The sequence below is a fragment of the Arachis ipaensis genome, chromosome B5 (assembly GCF_059453495.1).
Source record: "Arachis ipaensis isolate K30076 ecotype BB chromosome B5, ASM5945349v1, whole genome shotgun sequence".
Lineage (NCBI taxonomy): Eukaryota > Viridiplantae > Streptophyta > Magnoliopsida > Fabales > Fabaceae > Arachis > Arachis ipaensis.
Window position 1 is genome coordinate 152,872,490 of NC_142440.1, and position 26,326 is coordinate 152,898,815.

The 26,326-nt window shown below is 31.1% G+C and overlaps 3 protein-coding genes across 4 annotated transcripts; 2 read left to right on the plus strand and 1 right to left on the minus strand.

The window, feature by feature from the left end:
- Positions 1–513: 513 nt before the first annotated feature.
- Positions 514–4,137, plus strand: LOC107644548 (putative glucose-6-phosphate 1-epimerase). Its single transcript, XM_016348432.3, has 9 exons — positions 514–783; positions 907–1,056; positions 1,439–1,513; positions 2,021–2,077; positions 2,179–2,333; positions 2,470–2,601; positions 2,714–2,816; positions 2,981–3,080; positions 3,662–4,137. The coding sequence occupies exons 2-9, from the start codon at positions 979–981 to the stop codon at positions 3,877–3,879; spliced, it is 918 nt and encodes a 305-aa protein (XP_016203918.1). The 5' UTR covers positions 514–783; positions 907–978; the 3' UTR covers positions 3,880–4,137.
- Positions 4,138–4,413: 276 nt separating this feature from the next.
- GC6 (golgin Putative 6) lies at positions 4,414–12,958 on the minus strand. Of its 2 annotated transcripts, XM_088487869.1 has the most exons (20): positions 12,792–12,954; positions 12,646–12,697; positions 12,399–12,448; positions 11,876–12,003; positions 11,746–11,798; positions 10,902–11,048; positions 10,694–10,767; positions 10,535–10,604; positions 10,218–10,271; positions 10,033–10,128; positions 9,495–9,545; positions 9,336–9,422; positions 9,141–9,251; positions 8,976–9,047; positions 8,510–8,695; positions 8,257–8,360; positions 7,967–8,015; positions 7,746–7,811; positions 5,836–6,603; positions 4,414–5,302 (listed from the first exon to the last, which is right to left on the minus strand). In XM_088487869.1, exons 2-20 carry the CDS (start codon positions 12,673–12,675, stop codon positions 4,730–4,732), a joined length of 2,769 nt encoding a protein of 922 aa, XP_088343995.1. In that variant the 5' UTR covers positions 12,676–12,697; positions 12,792–12,954; the 3' UTR covers positions 4,414–4,729. The 2 variants fall into 2 exon arrangements, with proteins under 2 accessions (XP_088343995.1, XP_088343994.1); XM_088487868.1 differs by having other exon boundaries at positions 12,646–12,958.
- A 4,951-nt stretch (positions 12,959–17,909) lies between these two features.
- Positions 17,910–19,262, plus strand: LOC148566256 (uncharacterized). The gene has a single exon (XM_088487475.1). It carries the CDS (start codon positions 17,910–17,912, stop codon positions 19,260–19,262), a length of 1,353 nt encoding a protein of 450 aa, XP_088343601.1.
- The last annotated feature ends 7,064 nt before the right edge of the window (positions 19,263–26,326 follow it).

Here is a 26,326-nt window from a genome sequence, read left to right on the forward strand (position 1 = left end):
ATTCCTTGCATTCATTTCTTTATTGTTGTTTTCCATTTTTCTTGTATCTTGGATAAAAACAATGGAATATAAATTATTAGTTTTGGTGATTATTGTTTGTATAATTATTGAAGGTTATTTATGTAGACAACCTTTAATTATTAAAATTTTTTAAAAAATAATATAATTATATATCATCATGATATATTTATCTAAAAAATCTTTTTTTTAGTATATGAAATTTATATTTTTTATTTTTTAATATTATGATATCATGTTGGATACTATATTATAATTAAAATTATTTAACTAAAAATTTAGACAAATAAAAAAATATATAAATAATTATATTTTTAATAAAAAAAATATATTAAGCTTCTTGAAGATAAAAAGAAGGAATATTTTCGATAAAATAACCAAAAAAAATACATGCAAGAAAAAATAAACCATACATGTGATTTTGACACCGAAAGAAAAAAAAAATCATATATGAAAATTATGGTTGATAAATGTAGGGCATTATTGTCCAAATCTAACGTTAACCATGGTCTCCCTTTTTCCATTCACAATTTTCTTTTTTCTTTTTAATATCCATGACATGCTTTATATATACCATACACATTTTCCAACATGAACTTGCATTGTTGAACACCCTCTTAGAGCACCAAAGACATGAACACTTCAATTCAAGCTTAGTCTTTGACTAAAACACAGCCACCCCATTATTTTCTTTTCAAAGAATTCAGCAGCAAAATTGTTTCTTTTTTATTAATTTTAAAAGGGTCCTTTTGAGTTGCCAAAAGGGTAAACCTTGGTTCAACCTTACGCTAGTTTCATGTAACATATATATATGTGTATGTATAAAGCTATAAACATGTGTTTCTGTTTCTCTGATATATATATGTTTATGGTTTTGGTTTGTTGAAGCTGGATTGGAGCATAGCGAGAGTGAAGAGTAGAATAAGAACAAGGTTGTTGCATCCAACATCATCATCTTCGATGCCGTTTAACATATATCATGACAAACATGGATTGCCAAGAATTATTTTAACTGAACCTAAAGGTTCTTCAGCTGAGGTTGTTTTTCTTCTTCTTCTTTTTCTGTTTTCTTATTCATGATTTAATCATAAAATATGTAAACTGCATATTGAAATGAATCCTGAATACATTCTCTTGTATGAGTTTTCTAGGAACAATTTTTATTATCAAATTCTGAAATAAGATATAGAAGTTTTTAAGTTGGAAATAGTTTTTTGATACTTTGGAAGTGTGAACTTAATTAATAATCATTTTTAGAATTTTTGTATCCAAACAATTGTTTTTTTTTTTACTTTTTTATTATTCCTTATTCTGTTTTCTGAAGATGCTACCATGGATTTAACAAAATTGATCTGATGTTAGAAGCTTCAACTTCAAATTTCAGCAGAAACCAATTGTTGTGAATTGATGTGTTTTTCAGGTGCTTCTGTACGGAGGACAAGTTGTTTCTTGGAAGAATGAAAGGAAGGAAGAGCTACTTTTTATGAGCAGCAAGGTAAAGAAGAAAAATAAATAAATAAATAAATAAATTCTCCTACTTTCTTTTACTAACAACCATAGTGGTGTGTGTCTGAGAATAAGATTCTTTCCACTTTTGAAATCCAATGCATTACAGCAATCTTAACAACAATAAACATTAATTTTTCCATTGAAAATACATAATTATTAAGAGTTTAATTTTGATGTACTGATCGTGTAAAGCGTTTTACACAGTCGTGTAATCAGATCCATTCTTTTGGATAACTATTTACGCAGTCAGTGTGAAAGGTAGTTATTTTTATTGATGTGACGTTAATTCTACTGACAATGCATCAAAATTAAATTCAATCATTAATTAGTACTTGAAGTTAAACTCAAGTTCTTTCTCAAATCCAAGATCAACTCTCTTAAATGAGGGTTCGAAAGTTCCATGTGCTTGTTTGAATTTTTGTTTTTCCATTCAATAGGAGAAATTTATAAACATACTTAATGTAATTTATGGGGATTTATTTCTACTAATCAGGGAAATTGGAAACAGCCTAAAGCAATCAGAGGAGGCATATCATCATGCTTTCTAAGGGTTAGTTTATTTAACACTTTTTTCATCATACAAAACTTGAAACATAATCTTAACTTCTTTTATAGTTGCTTCTTTAAGTCCTAAAGTTTTCGAATTTTCAGTTTGGTGATCTTGGTTCACTTGAACAATATGGATTCACAAGAAACAGAATGTGGTCATTGGATAGAGACCCTTCACCTTTACCACCATCAGACAATCAATCATCAGTTGACTTGATACTCAAGTCAACCGGAGTTGACTTGAAGACGCCTCGCAGGTAATCATTGATTCAATCCAAATTCTGCATACAGCATAGTACTGAATTATCTCTTAAAAAAAAATACTTGTCAATTAATCACAAAAGTAGCGAATTGCTTGCCGAAATAGACTGCTTACATGTAAATTTTTCGCAGTTTTGAGTTCCGGCTTCGCATCTGTATCAGTCCTGGAAAGTTGATTCTGATCCCAAGAGTCAGAAACACTGATAACAAAGCATTCTCATTCACATTTGCACTATGCAACTATTTATCAGTATCAGATATCAGGTATGCAAAAGTTTATAGAAATGATTGTTGCTATGAATCAAATTGATTAGTTTGTAACATGTTTCTTAATTAAGTGACTAAGAAAAGTTAAATGAATGGTGCAATTTTGCAGTGAAGTGAGAATTGAGGGATTGGAGACACTTGATTACTTTGACAATCTGATGAACAGATCAAGGTTCACAGAACAAGCAGATGCAATTACATTTGATGGAGAGGTATGAATATATTAAATTGAATTTTGATATTTTCATTCAATTGGTTTGAGGTTACAACTCACATCATAAGCATAAATTTTTTGTATAGAAAGACATCTCTTTTTTTTTTTTTTAATTAATTGATTTGAATTTCATAAATTTCTAATAATTGTGTTACCTTGTAGATTGACAGGGTGTACTTGCGCAGCCCTTCAAAAATTGCAATCATAGACCATGAGAAGAAGAGAACTTTTGTACTTCAGAAGAATGCAATGCCTGATGCAGGTTGTTGATAGTTAAAAGTTCATACAAATTTCTACATCATTTAACTACTTATTACTTGTCATCTTAAATTTTTAAATACGGATTTAATCTGTATGCACCATCTGTGTAAAATTTCTTAGGGTAAAGTATATTTTTGTTCTTAAAGTTTACTAAAAGTTTTAAAAATACTCCTAAGTTTTATTTTGTTTCAATTTTATTCCAAAAGTTTTTTATCTGTATCAAATATACCCTTGACGGCTAATTTTTCAAAAAACTTAGGACCAATTCAGCAACAATTTTACAAGAACCAACCATCAACACAAGTAAATTAGAGATAGTTGCATGCATTATTACTAGATTAGTCCTAAATTTTTTGAAAATTTAGCTGTCATGGATATGTTTGATGCAAATTGAAACAAAATAAAATTTGAAAGTATTTTTGAAATATTTGACAAATTTCAAAGACAAAAAATATACTTTACCCAATTTCATATTACAAGAACCGATATGACAGTGTAAAACTATTTGACAATATCAATTGGTGCATATTATCTTGTTATGGCTCACTTAACACCTTGTTATATATACTTATATTGGTGCAGTTGTATGGAATCCATGGGACAGAAAAGGCAAGACTCTACCTGATTTAGGAGTTGATGATTACAAGTTCATGATATGTATGAACTCTGCAGCCATTGAGAACCCTATTGTCTTGAAGCCTTCTGAAGAGTGGAAAGGGTATCAAGAGATCTCTACTGTTTCATCTAGCTACTGCAGTGGACAATTAGACCCTCTTAAGGTTCTTTATGGCCTTCACTGATCTAGTTTTAATGCAAGTCAAAATGCTCATTTTTATTTACATGGTCTCTAGGATCCTAATTAGGTGTACATAAATTAGAAAGTGCATGAATATCATTATATCATGCTGAGGCCACAACAAATAATGAGCCTGAGTTTTATCAGCATCATTAAACATTATTAATTATAATTATTCAGTTCTACTGTGTAATAACTGAGAGATGTCATTGACAATTGTTAAGAGTACTATCCATTTTTGTTATGTCAGTTTTGTATTCAATTTGTGAACTTGAATCTTTTCTTGTTTTGATTCAATCTATAAGAATTTATTTCTCATAATATCACAATGTCAGAGATATAATCATATGTTATCTCTTCCTATTGGCTTAAGTTTTTGGAAGAAGTTGTATCATGACACACAGTAATCTCATAACAAGTAATGATAAATCAAACAGAAACAAGGAGTTCTTTGCATAATAAAGTAGAACCCCCAAAAGGGAAAAAGGGAAAAGTATTAACAAGTTTTTTCATTCTGAACCATATGAAAAAGAAAGGCTGGAGAAACGACTAAATAATAAATAACATAATTTTCATAGATATACAATAACAAGAGAGTCCTCATCTAAAATATCAACAGAATACAAATACTGAACTTTAAATTATTTCTCCAAATTTGATTCGCCAATACTAAAAAGGGAGAAATAAAGAGAATGATATTGCAAAAACACCAGCAAGAAACAGGGTCCTGAAGAAATCATAACAGATTCAACCATGGAATATATCTTCTGCTCCATTCTCAACAAATTGTGTTAGACTGTACAATTCAACATGAAATGTGTAACACGAAGCTAGCAGGGCGTAGTTGAAATATATTATTCGGCATCATCATCATCATCATCATCATCTTCGTCTTCTTCACCGGCCCCTGCCTCGTCGCCAATGCCTTCAAGTAGTTTATCAACATCCTCCCCCAACTCGAGCAATCTAGCAGTAAGTCTTTCCACCTTGCTTTGTTCTTGGCCAAGGCATACAAGCAGATCATTCAGCTCTCCCTCACTCTCCTTCTGAGCTTCTTCCCTTGCTTCGGCTTTTATTGCTTCCACATCTGGGAATGTTGAGGGCCCTCCTTTCCTAAGTGCTTTCAACTCATTCTCCATTTGAATGTTGGATTGCTCAAGACTATTGTAGGCGTCGGATAGACTCCTTAGATCAGCTTCTGTCTTTCCGGCTAAATTCCGGTACATTTCTGCCTCTGATTCAACTTTAGCCTTTTCTGCCTGAAGGTTCACCAACCTTTGAGATGCTTCTTGGAGTTCTCTCCGGAGTTTCTCCATTTGGACTCTTTCTGAGGCCCCACTTACTCTTTGGTCAGACTCTAAACTTCTGCTACCTCCACTAGTCTTAGCCAGATCCTCAGCCAAAGTGGCATTTCGAACAAGGAGATCCTGGAATAATGATCAATGATCATACAAAGAACCACAACATCAGATACATATTAAGAATAGTCAAATGATGAATTTCACATTGATGTTTGTTGGACCACACTGGCAACTATAGTTTATGTATTTCCTATTCTTGTAATGCCCTCTATCAAATTCACGTAATAAAATAGTCCACCATTAAATCCTCATCCAAGTATCCAACTAAGTGATACATTAAGATTCTGAGCCTGCAGTATTAATTTCTTATCATTAGGGATTTACAGAGACGAAACCATCAGAAACAATCTCAGTTAACAACTTGTTAAACATGTAGTAATGTAGTTGACCGTAGCGCATCCTAGCAAAGACTTTGCAAAATAATCTTATCAGATGCATAACATTAAACCAACACTAGTCTCACTTTAAGAAAAATGGTAATGCCAGTTAGAATCACACAAGTAAAATTATCTTACATTTGACGGTTGATTTTAGCACACAAGGAACAAACTCGGGACTTTAAGGATATTATAGAAGGAAAAGATAAGTACAAACAATACCTGTATCTCAGAGCACTGCTTCTCAACAAAAGTTTTCAGCCTCTTTACATACTCGCCGTCACTTTCCCCACTTTTCTGCTCTAATTCTGCTGGAACTACCGCCACCTTGATTTTTGGTTGGCTATAAACATCCACAATCTGCTCTCTAATATCTGCCTCCAGTTTTTTGACAAAATTCACAAAGTAAGAATCCAAGACAGAAGAAAGAATTGGATGATCAGGAGATTTCTTTTCAGACAAATCATTTTCATCTACATCTTCAATATCTGCCATGCTGGCTGCTGAAGATCTAGCGAATGATTTACGGGTCATAGATGATTCCACACTGGCAAAAGCAAAGCTCTTCTTCATCTCGTCAAATTTTAGGAAGTATGAACTGAGCCCAACTTTCTGACTTATTGCATCAACAATGGCATATGCATCTTTTCCGTTATCAGTGGATTTATTATAGATAACACATTCACCCAAGACCACTGTTGCAAATCCCCTTATACACACTGTTTCTGACAAATTTGATACGAGCTCAAGAAGATAAGTTAGGTGGGGGCGAGCATCTAGGAAGCACTGTACTGCACTTGGACAGTCTGCTAGCCAGGTAATCAGTAATTTCAAGATAATGACTTCTGTATAAGAGTTTTCTGATGTACTAGACTTTCCATCTTTGCCTTTCATGGAAGAAGCAAGGGCAGAATATTTCACCATTCGATGCAGTAGTGGCTCTGGAGCTCCTAAAGATTGCATGGGTGGCTCTATTTCAATTCGTAAAACCTGCAACTTTTCTCATAAGATTTCTCTAAACACAACCAAAGTTTCTGTTTTTATGGATAATCTAACAACCAAAAAAGGTACAGCAGAAATAGGTGTATAAGCAGCAAAAACAAAGCCCAACAAGACGTTGTAGGGAAAAAACTGCATTGTCTTTGGCTCTTAATTTTACACAACCAGAATAGTAAAAGTATTGAAGAAAAATAATAGTAAAAGCATTGAAGAAAAATAAACTACCGCCTAAGGTATTAAAACTTCTATTCAACTACTAGAAGGAGAAGCTGCAAAGAGAGAGACAAAAGACAAAGACTTAAATAAATAAAAGAGGATATATTAGTGGCAGCAGCATGATTAGCTCTATGGTAATATAATAAACTATTTTAACTTCTCACTTTTTTATAAGTTAGGGCGTGCATAACAAACAAAAAAATTTACAAGTAATACCCAAATTGGTCCCTAACAATTTTTGTATTGGATAAATTAGTTCCTAACAAAAGAATTCGAGAAATTGATCCCTGATTTTTTTTAATATTAGACAAATTAGTCCCTAACAAAATAAATAGACAAATTAGCTAGTCCCTAACAAAATAAATAGACAAATTAGTCCCTTGTCTTTTAAAAGTTCAGACAATTTAATTCCCAAATTAGAAAAATTAAGGATGACTTTGTCTATTTTTAAAATTATTCGGGACTAATTTGTCCTATTATTTTATCAAGGACTAATTTGGCTAATATTCTAAAAAATCCGGCACCAATTTATCAAATTTTTTTACAAGGGACTAATTTGTCCGATACAAAATCACTAGGAATCAATTAGGGGATTATTCAAAAATCATACATCTTTTGGTTTATTAGTATAATTAATTTTCCAGTTGACCAATCCAGTTATCTTCTACACCTATATATAAAGAGAATTGGGGTACTTGATTTGGTCTCGGAGGCCTTTCTCTTAAATAATAAATAAATAAATAAATAAAATTTCTTCTTCCAAGATTTCGACTCAAGACCATTGGTTATGATAAAATCTTTGGTCATTGAGCTAAAAATAAAGCATTTATAGAGAACATGGACTCTGATCATACCTCGACCACAATTAGTACTAGAATAAAGCTAAGCATACAATGAGATAGGGAATTATTGCATACCCTTTCCTTGCAAGGGAGATTGTCCTTCAATATATGAGATAGAACACTTGCAGCTCTGCAACAAATCTACATTATTGACACAATGTTATCCATATGGTTTTTGCTCAGAAAGTAAAAAAAATCAAGAAAATCAATTTCCATTGTACAAGATCAAAACCAAAAACTATAGTTCACTGAATTGCCACCCAATATCATCATTTTCTAATATTAATATTACATACCTCAAGATCACCACTGTTTTCACCCAAAGTGAGACCATGTAATAGCATGCTGAAATGGAAACAATTAACAGTATTAAACTGATTGAGAGAAGCATACAAACAAATTGTGACTATTCTGGATTTATAAATGAACAAGGCTTTGTTATATCAAACAAATTTAGTTTTCATATCTACAAAATATAATGAATCTATCTGTAAGATTTTGATAAAATGATTATAAGCAATTTTCAACATAAGTTAATCCAAAAACAAACTAAGTGCGGTCCTAAAGCATCAACAACAAAGCAAACCTTCCAAAAGACATATTGATATCTTCTTCAAGGGTTGCATGACTCATGGAATATGGCTGTGGAATTAGAGTAGAAGCCAGCATTGATTGCCCATCGGAGTTTTTCTGATTTAGATAAAGATAAAGTAAATCAAAATAGAAGAGAGGGGGGGGGGGGGGGAGAGTGAAGTAGAAATGAGACATGTTAAAAAAAAGGTAAAGAAAAGAAACGTGTATCAGACTTTATTAACTAAAAATCTATATGCATAGCCAACCTCACAGAAGCATTTGAAAACATAATCCGCTGCAATGAACTCTTGCATGCTAGAAGTCCTCAAAATGATTCTAAGTATAGAATTTAGAGCAGGCTCAACTTGTGGCTCCTCTCCAAGAATTTTGCTAGCAAGAAGATCACGATTCTTTGAATCTCCAATAATCAGATCACCAATACATTGCATTGCCTATCAGAGTAAAACACTATCAACCTGAGGACCCCATTTTGAGACAATAGTTCTTGACAACAACCATATCTAGATGTTGTTTATTCTACAGAATGAAATATAACAATGCAACCAAACAAAGATTGCCAGTTCTTTTTATCACTTTAGGATACAAAGGACATTGCATTTTATCTATACAATAAAATGTAACTAGAGCTTTATTACAGCAACTTTTTGCTAGAGGCAAATAAAGAAGAAACCTTTCTGTTTTTGATAGCTAAATTGAGGGAGCATATCTTACCGCACATCGAACTGCAACAGGTGCCCACTGGCTTTCAATACTTAATATCAACAGATGGTCCAATAGCTTTTTCTACAATCAAAATCAAGTCAACATAAAATGGATGTATAAGATTACCAGATTGCTACTGTCTGCAATCATCACAAGACTAAGTTCTTGACAAACCTGAACCAAATTTGTCTTATTTGCCTGTTTATTCATGTCTTTCCCAGTATCAGCGTCAGAACCCTTTATAAGCAGTCTAATGGTTTCTAATGCACTGAGCAGATTGATTGTCTACTAGCATGGTGTTTATAAAAAAGGTTAGCTATATGGGTTCACTTAAAAAAAAAATTAAGCAAAAATTTGAAAGAATCTAACCTTCTGTTGAGTAAAAGAGAAAGCACTTCCTCTCAGCTTCAAAATTGATATCAATGAATCAAGTCCTATGGTCTCTCTTAACAGTACCTGAACCATACATATTTGAAGTCAGTACCAGGACAGGATTAGAACTGAATAAACCGAACAGAGTCAACAAACCTGATTGGATGCATTGTTACGAAGCAAGTTGTTCAACAATTCAAGGCAGTCCTGCACCGTATCCACAGAATTTGTAATTATTAGATATAAGCTCTTCAAAGTCCAATGAAGTTCACTTGACCAAAAATCACAAAAAGCACTTTTCAACACTTGGCATAAACAAAAGGTGATAAATTATACAAATCTGAAGGAATTGGTAATGGAAAGACATAATGTCTTAAAATAGCTTGGGAACATATTGTTTTATAACTTTTTATCCAAATAATAATAATAATAATAATAATAATAATAATAATATTGACTCGTAAACAAAACTAGCTCATCATAATTAGAAAACAAAACAGGTAAGCTCTCTGCAAGACTCATTTAACTAAACTCCTATTATCTATCCCAAAAGAAAAATATTTGTATGCACAAAGACTTGAGGAAATCTAAATTTGGAAGCTCCAAGTAGAGACCATAACCATGGGTTAGTATGCTTCATCATGAAGCACATAAAACAAATTTACTTAACTTTCTGACAGTATTAATATATCACCTGTACAACAACTCCACCATCTGAATTTCCCTCCTCTCTTATGATACTGAAAATCTTCTCAAATGCACCTTCAAAGACGACAATCTTTTGAATCTCCTATAATCATTAAATAAATTTAAATAAGACAAACACTCTATCATCCAACACAATAAATATAAAAAATACTAGTAGAACAAAAAGTTTACCTCAGCTTCACGCGTCAAGTGAGTAAGAAGCAATAAGGCCTCGTTCCTTATTACCTGGAGGTAAACTTTCATTATTATATTTCAAGCTTTCTTTCAAAATGAGGATCAATAGGCAACCCATATTAGAATATTCCAATTTCCATAGGTAAATACTTTTACAGAGTACCAGATTATCACCAACATAGTTATTGAAATTTTACCAGCCAACATAAATACGAAGGGTTAAACAAGTATATATTGTGTAGCCATATGAGAAAATACAACAATTAAGTTTGAAAAAGTTACTGAGAAGACTGCGGAGCTTTCAAGTCTTGTACCTCGCGATCCATGAGCATATCCATTAGCCGTGTTATTCCACGAGGGATGGTCAATATAGCTTCCTGCAACCTGAAGAGGAATCCAGCAAGTGTCTTTACTGAGAAAAATGATTTAACAATTTCAGGAACTAATCCAAATAGAATCTATGATACTAATACCTCTGTGGAGAATTAGTGAGAAGGGCAGTCAGCAGTTGCAAAGTATAGTACCGCACATAGAAATCATCTTCTTCCTGTCAAAGTACCCCAAAGGAAAAATGACGAAAACGATATAATGATTATCTATATGCAATATAAGCCTAGAAGTCAAGCAAAATTCTTGCGACATAATTGAAAATGCATCCTATGATTAGAAGGAAATTCTTACCAACAGACTTAGAAGGAGAGAGATACTGTCTGCTTCTCTAGAAAGTAAATCAGTGTTCATCAAGGCTGGCTGAACTTCATTACTTGACCCTTTTCCATGATTAATGGGAGTCAGTGCACTTACTAGAGTTTCCAGGGCACCACGAACCTTCATGGACAATTCGATGTAATCTTAACTAATAAACTATTCGGACTTGATACTAGAAGCAAATGGTAGAAATACATGAGAGGGAATTCACATCCGAGAGGGGGAAAAAAAACTAGAAAAAAAAAGAAAAAAAAGAAACACAACCATAGAAGGGTTGAAAGAGAAATAAAGAAATGCAGCAATGAATTCTCACTCAATAATCATAAACAAACACAATAACATATAACAAAGCCTATGCCCTATGAGGCTATACACATCATTAAACGAGATTAACAAAAGCAACATATGACACGGTGAAGTAAGTTGAGTAATGCATCAGTATCTCAAATATAAAACGGGGGAAATATACTGAGGAAAGTTTATCATTCCCCAAAGGAAAAAGTAAATAAGTTCACTGGATAAGCTCAAAGCCAAAATTGGGAAATTGCTTTAGGGATGACAGAATGTAAAATATGACCATTATACTGATTCAGCATATTGCGTAGTCCTAGAGAGAAGATGGTATTGAGTTCTAGATTTAGCATGGTGAACTGGACTATGAATCTCATATTAAGCAGTCGAAAAACAAGCTCAGAAATTTCACATTCTAGTTTTTTTATTTCTTATTTCCCTTATTTTGTCTAATAACTAATGGTGAACTTGAGGATCAGGGCCCAGGCTTTGAGCAATACAAAGATAAGGAAGAAAAGTTTGTCACCATTTCAACATCTTCACGCTCTTCCTTTAAGACGCTAAGCATTACAGGAAAGCCTGCAAAGAAGCATTAATCATCAAAATAAAAAAATAAATAAAAGGAAAACAGAACAAAACAATTCGTTTAAGTATACCCATGGCGCCAAATGCTAACTGGGAAGCCTGATTTTCGGAGACAACAGCCTGAAGCTCAATAATAGCATTTCTTCTATCATCTGCTAGTTTACCATTGCTTATCCGGTCAAGCAACCGCTCAACATAGCTACAAGATAAATACCAAGCACGTAGCATTAAGTATTAGGAACTCATTAATGTAGTAAGATTAAGCAACAGATTATTCAAAATAAAAATAAATAAATAAGTAGTATCTGGATAATTGAAAACGATGAAATAGAGTAAAGGGAAACTAAATACAACACAAAAGATTTAAAGAAAACTAGTTAAGCAGAGTGAATTTCTCACTTAACATTCAGTCAAATGACCAATCCACAATGCGCTTAAACAACATTCGTATAGCAAAGCAAGAACATCGAACATTCTTGAGGACCCATTACTTTATAAGTTTATAGCATATGCAATCAGAAAAAAGAAAAAGGTAGGAACTGACTACACTTGAAGAAAACTTCCAATTGCAATAACATTTAAGAACTAGTTTACCTATCTGCATCTGAAGAACTCTCGTTGCCGAAAACAAGCCCAACAACCCCCTGCAGCAATTCAAATTAATCGAATTAAACAACTAATTAATTTCTAAACAAGCACAAATTCACCATAAACTCAGAGCTAACCCACTATTAAAAAAAATGCACAGATATAACTTCTCAAAAACTATATTTTTTTCTTCTTTCTTTTTATTTTGTTACAAAAATACAAACAAAAAATTGAAATTGAGCTGAAGTATTACCTTGTAACCGGACCTTAAATCCATCTTCATGGATCACAGAGTTCACCAGAAACTAATTCAATACACAATGATGATTGAGGATTTATCAGAACCCTAGAAGAATTGGATTTTGTAATGAGAATGATCGGTGCATGAAAGAAAGGTACCGATCGTAGGAAAATCGAGAGCTTCCTTTGACACAATGACGCTCGCTCCTGTTTTTTATTTATTTTAATTTTAATAAAATTTTTATTTTTTGTTTTGGTTTTGACCATAAGCAGCAACAGCTTGGAGTTTGAGTGTGTTAATGCCTCACTTGTTTTCGCAGATTTGCATGTCTGTCACCTCAACCATTATGATTTATGAATGTACAATGGGCCTAACTGAAACACCAAAAAGCCCATATCCTCATTTTTGGTAGTTGCAAAAGCCCATTTCATATCTACTACATTGGGCTGGTAGGAAGATCCAGGTTCTAAAAAAAGGCAGAATCAACCTAATGGGCTCACCTGAAATTTTTGTGATAAATGGATAAGAAAAAATAAATTCGTTGGAGAAAACACGAAAATACCAGTTAAAGAAGTAACTGACCAAACAAGCACGGGTTTCATTGCGTTATTAATGTGATCATTTACCAAAAAAATTGTTGTGTCGTCATATAGTGTTTGAATCACCGATGATCAAATGATCAGTCGGCTTAAGTAAATTTCGGAATTTAATTTCTGCTTTCTAATTTTTATTTTTTTTTAGCAAAGATAGGAGACTCCAACCCGCAACTTCTTCCATCAAAATGATTCATGGAGTAAGGAAAAAATTATTCACTTAGTTCAACATGCTGCTCGCGATTTCTCTAAGGTTGTTACCAACCAAAAACATATTATTCCTTCCTCTTTGCAATATAACTGGGAACCACCTCCAATGAATGCCTGTAAAGTGAACTGCGATGCAAGCGTTTTTGAAAATGGGCAATTAGCGGGCTTTGGATGTATTATTAGAGACAGCATGGGAATTTGGATGAAAGGTTGTTCTGCCAGTATACCTCTTTCTAGTGTTCTCTCTTGTGAGTTTCATGCTATTTGGAGAGGGCTTGTTATGGCTTGGGATTGCGAGTGTAAAGAGGTCATATGTGAAACTGATAATCTTGATGCATTTCTTCTTGTTTCGCGAGGCACAACCAGCATGATTACGAATGACTCTGATCTGTTTGGCAAAATCAAAGAGATGCTTCAGCGCAATTGGACAGCTACTTTAGTGCTCATCCAGCGTACAGCAAACAGAGCGGCTGATTTAATAGCTAAGACTGCTGCTTTAAACAAGCTGGTGTACCTAGAGTGGTTATAACCCCCTAATAATTTAGACATTATTATTAGAGAGGAGTGCTACTCTTTCTTTTAGGTGTTTTTTCTTTGTGTTATGTTCAATCACCAAAAAAAAACTTCTTAATTGAATATGAAGAGACTATATTATTTAAATTATTACTCATCGACAATTTTTACTTTCTATTTATAATAACGTAATAGTCAGTGATAAATTTTTAATAGAGTTTATGTTTGCCGTCTAACATACAAAATATATATTTAGTGTCTTGCTAAACAATTTGAACATAGATGTTAGATACAAAATACGATATTTTTTCTTTAAATATTTTTAAATTCTATTACTTTGAATACTTATCACCTTTTTGTACTAACAACTTTCTCCTTAATAGCGGTGAAACTGGTTTTTAATGATAGGCATATTCATAATTCTTTATTAATATCTTAGCAATAAAACAGACATCATGCATTTATATATAAGCACCACTTAAATAAAGATCCCAAAAATAACTTTATGGTAAAGATATTTACATGGTAAAATCTAAATCATACATTCTAAAGCCACATTTTTCATTTAAAATCATAAAATTTCAAAGAAATAAGGAAAAAGAGAATCCCAAAGAAGAAAAACTTCAAAATATAATTAACATAATAGAATTAAAAGTAAAACCACCACTGAAATTATAAATATTGAAGAAAAATTAGAAGAAGTTACAATGCTTTTTAAACAATTAAAAATTGTTCAAGAAAATAATATTATGGAACAGGGATTTTAAATAGAAGAAGAATTAGTAAATTCTGAAAATATAGAAAATGAAGAACACATCCTAGATTATTCAAGTGACGAAGAACCAACAATTCCAATACAAGTAAAAAATGAAGCTGGAACATCTAAGGATAATCAATCTCAATTTAAATGGGAAACAGGTTTTGATAATTATGCTTTTAAAAAAGGGTTTATAAATAAAGATTCAAAATATACAAAAATACCATCAAAATACGTTCCTAAAATCCAGGAAATGGAAGGAGAAAGAATGCTCGATTTAGACTGTAAAAAGAATGAAAAAGAATTTTTCGAAAACTGGTTGAATTCGTTCTTATTAGAAGCCTTTACTAATCCAAAACTTAGTGAATTGTCTGGAAGAGATATTTGGAATTACATAGGGTTTCATACTAAAGGAACCGTAAGAGATTATATGGCATCAATAGAAAACCAAATAATAGAAGAATTAGCAACAAAAACAACAGCTTATGATAAGATATTACATATAATGATGATTCTATATAAAGAATTTTTTGGAAAAAATATTATAGATTATAGACAAGAAGTTTATAATAAAGAATATTAAGAAGCAAAAAATCATTTAGCTAATATTCAGATATATGATTTATGTAATGTGGAGTCTTATATATGTGAATATAGAATACATTATTATAAATTAAAAGAAGAAGATAAAGAGCATCATCTTAGTATGTATATAACAAAACTTCCATATCCTCCTAATGAATTTATAATGGGAAGATTTATAAGAGAAATAAATAGAGGGACAATTGAAAATAATTTTGGTGGAGCAACCTCTGCAATAAGAGAGGAAATAAAAGAACGCTGTATGCAAGAAGCGACTCAAAAAAGATTTGCAAATATAATTAGAATTTGTTGTCAGGATAATGAAGAGATACCCCAAAAATATGGTCTTAATAAAAATTTTCAAAGAAAAAGAAAATATCAATTTAGAAAAAGAAAATACTATCCAAACCGGAGAAAAAAAGAGGTATTTTAGAAAAAGAAATAACAATAAAAACAAAAGACAAAAAAATGACTATTGCCCAAATAAAAAAAAAAATTGTAAGTGTTGGTATTGCTAAGAAGAAGGACACTATGCAAATGAATGTCCAAAAAAGAAGGATAAAAAGGATCTTACCAAACAAATAGAAATTGCTAAATCTTGTTTCATGGAACCATTAGAAGAATCTGATGATAACTTAGACTATATTTTTGAATATGTCTCAGAAACAGACTCAAAGACTGAGTAATAATGCCACATTTATTACTATAAAAATAACAGAAAAGTTTATAAATGCTTTCATAGATATTGGAGCAACACAATGCTTTTCTAGTACAAATATAAAACTTGATTGGAAAAAATTAAAGAAACCATTAAGAGTTAGAATAGCTGACAAATCAATACATAAAATTGACCAAAAAGCAGAGATGGCTGAAATATTTATTCAAAATTATAGGTTCATTGTTCCATCTATATATATGTTAGATTCTGGAATGGATTTTATCATAGGAAATAACTTTTTAAAGCTATATCATCCATTCATTCAAGAATTAACATATATAGTTTTAAAAGCTCCACACGATTCTTCAATAAATCAAAAATCAAAACGTATATAAATACCAACTACTACTATAGATAAAATCTTAAAATTTAAAATATTTTCTATATTAGAAATATGTTATTTAAATTTATACTTTCAGATAAATATTCCAAAAAATAATCTTGAAATAAAGATAGAAGAACTTTTGGATAAAATTTATGCTGAAAATCCTTTAGATATTAAAAATACAAATAAAGAATTAGTAAGCATTCAATTAAAAGATCCTACAAAAGAGATAAATGTTCCAAATAAAATTCCTTATTCCGCAAGAGATAGAGAAGAGTTCTCATTAGAATGTAAAGATCTTTTGGAAAAATGAATTATAAGATTAAGTAAAAGTCCTCATGCGGCTCCAGCCTTTTATGTCGAAAACAATAATGAAATTAAAAGGGGAAAACGAAGAATGGTAATTAATTATAAGAAGATGAATGAAGCAACTATTGGTGATGCTCATAAACTTCCAAGAAAAGATTCTATTTTAGAGAAAATCAAAGGAGCAACTTGGTTTTCATCTCTTGATGCAAAATCAGGATATTGGCAACTTCGTTTAGACGAAGAAACAAAGAAATTAACTGCTTTTACTTGCCCAACAAAAGAATCAACAAGTGTGTTGCTCTATGAATGGAATGTATTACCATTCGGATTAAAACAAGCCTCAGGTATTTATCAAAGATTTATGGAAGAAAATCTAAAAGAGTTAAATGAATTTGTTTTAGTTTACATTGATGATATACTAATTTTTACAAAACAGGATAAAGAAGATCATCTTCAAAAATTATTAATAGTTTTAGAAAGATGTAAAGAAAAAAGATTAGTTCTTAACAAAAAGAAAGCAAGAATAGCAAAACAAGAAAGAGAGTTTATTGGATTAATTCTATCTACTCAAGGAAAGTTAAAACTTCAACCAAATATTTTAGAAAAAGTAAATTTATTTCCTAATAAAATAGAATATAGAAAACAATTACAAAGATTTTTAGGGTGTATAAATTATATTTCTGACCAAGGATTTTTAAAGAATATAACAGAATACACTAAAAGCTTATTTCTAAAAATAAGTACTAAAAAATAATGGAAATGGGAAGAAAAAGATAGTATGCAAATTCAAAGAGTTAAAGAATTATATGAAAAACTTTCAGAACCTTATATTCCAGAAGAAAACGACTACTTAATAGTGGAAACAGATACTTCAGACATAACCTGGTCAGAATGTCTAAAAGTTAAGAAAGCTATAAAAGGTTTGGAACAAGAAAAAGAATCACTAGATTCTAAATATTTCCCAAAAGAATTACTTTGCAGGTATATTTCAGGGACTTTTACTCCAACAGAACAGAGATATACTACTCATGAAAAGGAAACTCTAGTAGCAATTAAATCTCTTAAGAAATAGAAAATTAATTTACTACCCAGAGAATTTACATTAAGGACAGATTCAAGTTACTTAACAGGTTTCATACGATATAATTTAAAAGTTAATTATAATCATGGACGATTGGTAAGATGGCAATTATTTTTGTTACAATATCCAATAAAGATTGAATATATTAAGGGTGACAAAAATGTTATTGCAGATACATTAACAAGAGAATGGAATTCGTCTACAACGCATTAGATCAAGAAATTCAAAAATATGAGCAAGAACTCGAAAAATGCAAGCATTGTCAGCAAATAAGGACACAAATCCAATCCCTCAAGAAGGCTATTGAAGCAATGAAATCAACACAACAAGCAAAACCATCAGAGTTTAGCCAGCTAAGCATGGTTGACAAATCAGGTGAAGAAAAAATTTCAGAAAATAAAACAATTGCTGAAATTATTAAAAAATCTACCCAAGATAAAAAATATTATGTAATTTATAATGGCCCCATGAAAGGAGTATATGATGCCTGGGAAAAAGCAGCACCATTCACACATCAATCAAGGATAATTCATAAAGGAGGATTTTTAACACTGGAAGAGGCAAAGGAATCCTTCAGGGAATATGAAGCTCTTCATCCAGAGCAAACCCTAAAAAGAGCAGATAAAGCTCCAATTCAAACCCAAAGAACAGGAATAATAAGAAACATTCCTACAAGGGCTGAAATCAAGGAAAAGAAAAGGGTCTGTAGATCAAATCTCAGAGAAATCCTTAATATAGTCCTGAATTGGACTAAAGAAAAAAGGGCAATTTTGGGATATTATCTTATTGCCAAAGAACAGCTAACAAAGCTGGTTATCTTTCCAGATGCTTCTCCATCTGACACTTATCAGTTTTTCCAGTATGGATTAATTGATACAATTTTCATTTTTAATGATCTAAAAATTATTAGTGAGTTTTCTGCAGGATTCGTTGATGCAGTAAAGAGATTTAAAAATATGATTGACAATGTAAATCCAAGGGATGTATCCCTAAAATTTACAAACAGTCAACCTATTTTTAATGAAGAAGAAGAATGCTTGGTTCCAGCACACCAAGTAATATTCATGTCCGTCTTCCCAGGAAATTTTCAACCAATTGATCAAATTCAAGATTTAACAATTTACAATCATGAAGGAAGACTAGCCAGCACATTAGCAAGGGTCTTTGAAAAAACTCAAAAAATAACAAAGGAATCTCACACAATGATTAATTATAAAAGTAGAAATACTCTACTCGTGTCCAGCAAAAGAAATAAAATTGAAGAAAGAGAGATGAGACTCTTGGTGGAATTTGAATCAGCATTTTACAACTTATCTGGACTTTTAGAAAAGCTCCCTGAAGGGATAAAGAGGAATCTCTGCTATTTGATAAAAGATAGAGAAGACCACAAGTGCCAGCTATGTGCCTCAGAAATATCTGAAGAAAGCAATAATGAAACGGAATCAACCCACATGGTAAAAGAAGAGGACAATACATCTGAAGCCCACATGATCAAAGAAGAGGACAGTGCATCTGAAGCATCCCTCAACATTATTGTATAATGACGTAAGCGCTTAGGTCATAAAGCACCAATAATGTAGCTGGTGCAAGATAACAAACAATGACGTAAGCAATGACGTCATACGAAGGGTAAGGATGAGAATTGTCCATCAGACCCAACTATTATAAATAGGTTGCTTAGGCGATTGAAGAAGGCATCAGAAAACAGAAAGCAGAAGGCTAAGAGTACTCATATGCTAGGAAAGCAAGGAGGAAGCTGCCGAGGCGATTCTGTAGTCTGACAAAGAATTCCCTTAGGAAAAAAATAGTTCTAAACTCCCCTCTGGAGTTAGTATCTACAATCTTCCCTCTGGAGATAAAAACACCTTATGTAAAATATACTAAATAAAGGAAGTTTTTCTCCAAAAAGGTACATCTTCATCCTAGTCTTTTAGTTATGAATTATTTAGAAAGTTTAGAATTAACGGAAGAATCTAATTATTATAGATTAACTGCTTTATTAGATAATGAAAAACAGGCTGTTCTAAAAACAGAATTAAATCTCAAATCAAATGAAAATTTTAATAAACAAAGTCTTTTAAAAAAAGATTTTAATAGAAAAAATATAATATATTATGGAAAAATTCAACTTGAAGCCCCTGTAAAGATAAAATCTGCCAATGGAGAACTTGAAATAGCTTTGATAAATGATGAAGAATTGAGTAAACAGATTGAGAAAATTAAGGATCAACAAAAAAGATCTAAAATTGGATGAATTCATATTAGTACCATACAAGTCTTAATCAAATCTACATATATGAAAGGAATTAATTCACCAATAAGTTTATAAATCTGTGACAAAAGAATTATTGATGACCCAATAGATCAAATAATTGGAATTGTTCATAGAAATTTGGCAAACGTAAATGTTAAATTCAATGCCCATCTTGGATATGCTATACCTTTATCAACTGAAAATCTAGGAAGATCTATAAGTTTGGCCTATAAATTTCACAGAAAGAATCTAATGGAACAAGATGATGAACCATTTTCAATTACATATGCAATAAATTATGCTCTAACAAATAGCCATCATAGTATAATATATAAAAACAGAGAAAGAATTTATGTCGATGAATTATTTCAGAAAATTGTAAAAACAGAAATACTAAAATATAAAGCTATTAAAAACCCAGTTCTATTATTAAAAGAACCATAAGGGAAATTGGTTTCATCGAATTTTCAAATAAGAGAATCTAAAATTAATAGCCCTTTAAGTTTATCTAAGTTAAAAATTAAAGAAGAAAATTATGAAATAAAAGAATTAACAAAAAAGGTCGAAAAATTAAATGAAACCCTAAATACTAAATTATGACAATAAATAAAGAAGAAATATATGTAACTTATCAAGATACGAAACAAGAGCTCTTTGAAAGAGAAAATCGTTTGAATTATTTACAGTTTTCTGAAATAAATCAAAGAGCATTTGAAGCTCTAGAAGTAATCCATAACAAGTTGAAAAGAGAAGTTGAAGAGCTAGAAAAATTAATAGAATCTCTAGAAAATATTGATGAATCGATGATAGAGTTTGCAGAAATTCTAAGATAAATAATGAAGCATAAAAAGATTGAAAACCCAGAAAATAAAATAAAAAGGAAAAGAGCGAGAAAATTAAAAAGTAAAATAGAGGAGTATAAAAGAGAATTAAATAATCTTCAGATCGAAATTGATGATCTTATAATAAAAAAGATAGAATTAAGAATAAATATAAACAAGTTGGAATTAAATTTAAAAAATTTATAAATGCCTGGAAAACCATATTATGACTTAAAAGAATTAAAGCTGTTAAAAGAAAAAATGGAAAATGAAGTTGAAAAATTAGAAAGATATTTAGAAATAAGAGAAAGTGTAGAAATAAAAAAAGTTTTTGAGGATTTGAGAAATTATATTAAAGAAAAAGACAAACAGATAAAAGATGAAATTTCGAAAAAGAAATTAAAAGAAAGGTCGAAATTGAAAAATTGGTATCCGAGCCAAGTTAACGATTAAGGATAACACTTTCTCTTTAAGCAACACTTTTAGTGATACGCTTTTAAAACAATATCAACCACAAAATAGAAAACGTTTTTACAAAAAGTTAAAATTGGCAACTTTACCGAAGCATCCCCTTTATATATATATGCATGATGTTATACAGTTTTCTAATAAACAAGTAAAATCTCATTGTATAGTTTTACAGTTTTCTAAATAGAATTGTAGGTTTAATTTTAAAGTTTACTCTCTTTGTAATATTATCTGTTCGTGATTTCTTCTATAAGGCTGGCTATTCAATTTTAATAAACAAAATTTTGTTAACCTAACAAAATAAAAGGGATTAAGAGAGGGAGAGAAATAAGTTCTTTTCATTGTTGGAGAGAATGAAAAATCCTCTTAGAAAATATTTGTTGAGTTATTACACCTTATATACTATGTACTTTTTATGTACTTTCACTAAAAAATAATTACAATGGTAAACCTATTATTGATAAAGAAATAATCTAGGTAACACCCTCCCGCAAGCTAGAATTGTGTAAATCTAACAATCCTAACTTGGAAACATTAGCAAGAAAAGGACCCGGTGGCAGAACTTTGGTAAGAAAATCAGCAAGTTGATCCTTGGAACGAACTGGCATAAGATGAATGAGACCAGACAAATGCTTTTCACGAACAATGTGGCAGTCCACTTCAATATGTTTAGTTCTTTCATGAAAGATGGGATTATTGGCAATGTGAATGGCTGACTGGTTGTCACAGAATAGAGTGATAGACTTTTGAAGCGGCAAGCCAATGAAATCCATTAAGAAAGATAACCAACTAGCTTCACAAGTGGCAACAGCAAGAGACCTATATTCAGCTTCTGCAGAGGACTTGGCAACTGTGGTTTGCTTCTTACTCTTCCAGCTAATGAGTGAGTTCCCAAGCATGAAGCAATAACCGGAAATGGAGCGACGAGTATCGGCACAGGTAGCCCAGTCAGCGTCGGCAAATCCAGTGAGATGCAGATTAGAAGTAGAGGAGAAGAAGAGACCAGTTGCAGGTCGGCCTTTTAAATATCGGAGTACACGAAAAGCAGCCTGTAGGTGAGAAGTGGTTGCACAATCCAAAAATTGGCTCAAACGTCCCACAGCATAAGAGATATCGGGTTTAGTGTTTGTGAGGTAAAGGAGTCGGCCGATGAGCTGTCTGTAAACAGTGTTGTCTGTTAAAATGGTACCTGATTCCTTTGAGAGTTTCTGACTATAATCAAATGGAGTAGAGAGAGGCTTGCAATCTAGATAACCAAAATCTCTGAGAAGGTCCATGGTGTACTTCCGCTTGTAAATGTGAATTCCAGAGTTAGAGCGTGCTACTTCCATTCCCAAGAAGTATTTGAGATCACCAAGATCCTTTATTTTGAATTTGTCATCCAAATCTTGCTTGATGGAATTGATTTCACCAATGTCATTCCTGGTTAAAACCAAGTCATCAACATATACTAGAATGGCAGTAAAGCTTTCAGATTGTTTCTTGATGAAGAGTGAATGATCATCAAAAAACTGCTTATAACCAGCATCCACAAGAGTCTGAGTGAGTTTAATGTTCCATTATTGCCTGTTTGCTTGCTTAAGCCCATATAGAGATTTTTGCAATTTACAAACCAAACCTGGTTGTGATACAGCCAAACCGGGTGGTAACTTCATATAAACTTCCTTGTCCAAATCTCCATGAAGGAAGGCAGTGTTGACGTGCCATTTCTTTGCCGCTGCTAATGCTAACATTACTCGTAGGGTAGTCATTTTGACAACTGGACTAAAAGTATCACCATAATCTACTCCTTGCACTTGAGTGAATCCTTTTGCAACTAGCCTCGCTTTGTGCCTCTCTATGGTGCCATCGGGATTGAATTTTACCCGAAAAATCCATTTGCAACCCACAGCCTTCTTGTCTTTTGGGAGTTCAGTGAGACACCAAGTTCTGTTCTGATCTAGAGCTGTCAATTCACAACTTTATTTTTTTTTTTTAATAATTTGATTCACAGCTTGGTTGCTCTCCACTCTCACCGCACCATGAAGAAAATCTCATGCCCTAAGCTGTTCAAGCTGTGATGTTGATGGTTTGATGAACTAGAAGAGATTAAAAGAGGGAGAGAAATAAGTTCTTCTCATTGTTGGAGAGAATGAAAAATCCCCTTAGAAAATATTTGTTGAGTTATTACACCTTATATACTATGTACTTTTTATGTACTTTCACTAAAAAATAATTACAATGGTAAACCTATTATTGATAAAGAAATAATCTAGGTAACACAAAACAAAACAAAACAAAAATCTCAAATGATTAATTAATTCACCAACAGTCATGACCTCTTCCTTGACTCCTCCAACAAACAATGTTCAATTCTTTTCCACCAAATTTCTTCAATTCAAGGCATTTTAACCCCATCAGTAACAAATTAAAAGAGAATAATCATAAGATAAGACTATATGGTGGAAGATGAGACTAATTGTACCATATTTGTGTTGTTGAGTGTGAATATTTGTAACTTTATAGCATGAGCTGTGTTAATCTTTTTCATGAGAAAATGAAAATATCCGAGATATAACTTTCGTGAAATAAATTATTCATATTTTCTATTTTCTGATTTTATTATATTAGTCTATTTGACCTTTTATTTTTGTTTTAGTTTGTTAGGGACAATGACCTTATAAAATTTGCTTACTTTTTTGTGGCAGTTCTGCAGCAACTCATTCAAGTTGCATTGGTGCGCCATCATTAACTGCATTGCTTAAGTTAGAACTTTTTATTTTTAATTTTTTGAGTGGTAAAATATTATGACAATTGAAGAATGTTGTGTTCATGGGTTTTTATAATTAGACATGTGATGAGACAAATAATCTATTGTACTTTTTAAGGTATAAAAAACTAAAGAAAAAAAAGTTATAAATGTGACCAAGTTGTACTTTCTAGACTTCATGGATGGCAGATACATATTTACAATACAAAAGCATGTTGAATTTTAAGATTTTCACAGTTCCACCAAGTTAGTGGAATAATTATTAATCCTTGAGCACAAATGGGTTGTTGAAAAGGGAAAAGCACAATAAGAGAGACTTAAGAACATTTTGAATTTTTAATAGGGTGCAAGTAATGTTGTACTAATTGCTTTTAGGTCTTCCACAAGTCTTGAACTTGTTTAGTACTCCATGCATATCTTTTTATGAGTGATTTCTTCTATTATTCATTATCTTATTAAATTTGCATGTAACATATGGTCATTTTTATATTTAATATGACACATGTTTTAACCTCCTGCTGCTAGGATATATTCTTGGTTTCACATTGATTATTCTAAATTTTGCTTTATTTATTTTCTTAACTTGTCTCTTTTTACTTTATAAGAAAAATTAAGAAAACATTTAAGAATCAGTATTTTTACTTTGGTTATTATAAGATTTTAAAATTTGAGTTCTAAAAATGTCACTTTAAATAAATAGTTTCAATCTTATTTTAAAAATAATGGTTAAAAATTGTCATTTTAAACAAAAAATACCATTATATCATGGTAAAAATGGCAGTTAAAAACCGTCATTTTAAACGAAAATATGTCATTAAATCCATGTAAAAATAGCAGTTTCTAACCGCCATTTTAAACAAAAATAATGTCATTAAACCCTGGTAAAAATGGCAGTTAGAAACTGTCATTTTAAACGAAAACAATGCTATTAAATCCTAGTAAAAACGGCGGTTGACATTTTAAATAACAACAAACTGCCGTTTTATTTAGTTAAAATGGCAGTTAGAAATTTCCCATTTTAACCGTCACGAAACCGTCGTATAATCCACAGATAATTGTGGCAATTTTCTGAAAATTGCCATAATAATCAGAATAGCGCCCAAAATACCGACGTTTCTTGGAGACGCTATTTTTGGTAATAATGGTAGTTCAAACTGTCATAATTAAAAAAAAAACTGCCATTTTAACCCTTTTTTGTAGTGACTTAACAGTAACATGTTCTTATTTATCAAATATAATAACTAGATTCATTTTTTTATTTTTTTGTATATCACTCTCTTATTTATTTATGGTATAAAAAATTAGGACATTCAATCATTAAAACTGTAAAATTTATTCTTGCACAATGTAATATAAAAATGACAAATGATAATAAAGATTAATCTTTAACAGTTTGTGAAAATGGTGCACAAACCAAAATGCATAACATTTTTTATTTTGATTCTTTAATCATTTATAATACGTCTTTGCAATTAATCTACTCTGATATATGAGGACCCTCTCTAATTATTTTTCACTTAGATATAGATATTATGTAATTTTTATTGATATTTTTTCTTGTTATACTTGTACTTACTTACTGATTTTGGGCCTATCAAACTTTCATTCATTACAAGAATTACATGAAAAATTTGACAAAATGCAAAATTCAGGTTTTACAAAATCTTATATGGAGATGAATATACCTCTAAAGTTTTTATACTTTTCTTAATCAATGTAGTATACAATACAACATAGATTTTCATGCCCATATTTGCAATTTGCCTCAACAAAATGGAAGAGCAAAAAGAAAAAAAAAAAAAAACATAGACAGCTCGTTAAAATGTTAAAATGAGTTTAATTATATTGTCCACTATTGCTATGCCAAAATTTACTAAGATGAAGTAGTTATTGTTAGGAATAATAATATGATCACAATTCAATCAATCATGTATTAAATAATTTATTATTGTTATTATATTAGAAGGTTAATATAATAAGGTCCTTTCATTAAATTTAGAAATTTATCATTGTGACAGTGATTATAATATTGAGAGATAAATCTTTTATAATTTAATCTAAATTATTCTTGGTCATAAAATTATTAAAAAAGACATTAATAATTTGAAAAGATCAATATATATATATATATATATAATGGTCTTCATTAGATGAAGATTAATAAATCTCATTTATTAAATTATATATATATATATATATATATATATATATATATATATATATATATGACCATTGAACTGACTCAATTTGAGAATTTCTAATGGTTATAATTACCGCATATTTGTCAATAAGATATTCCCAAGATGAATGTAG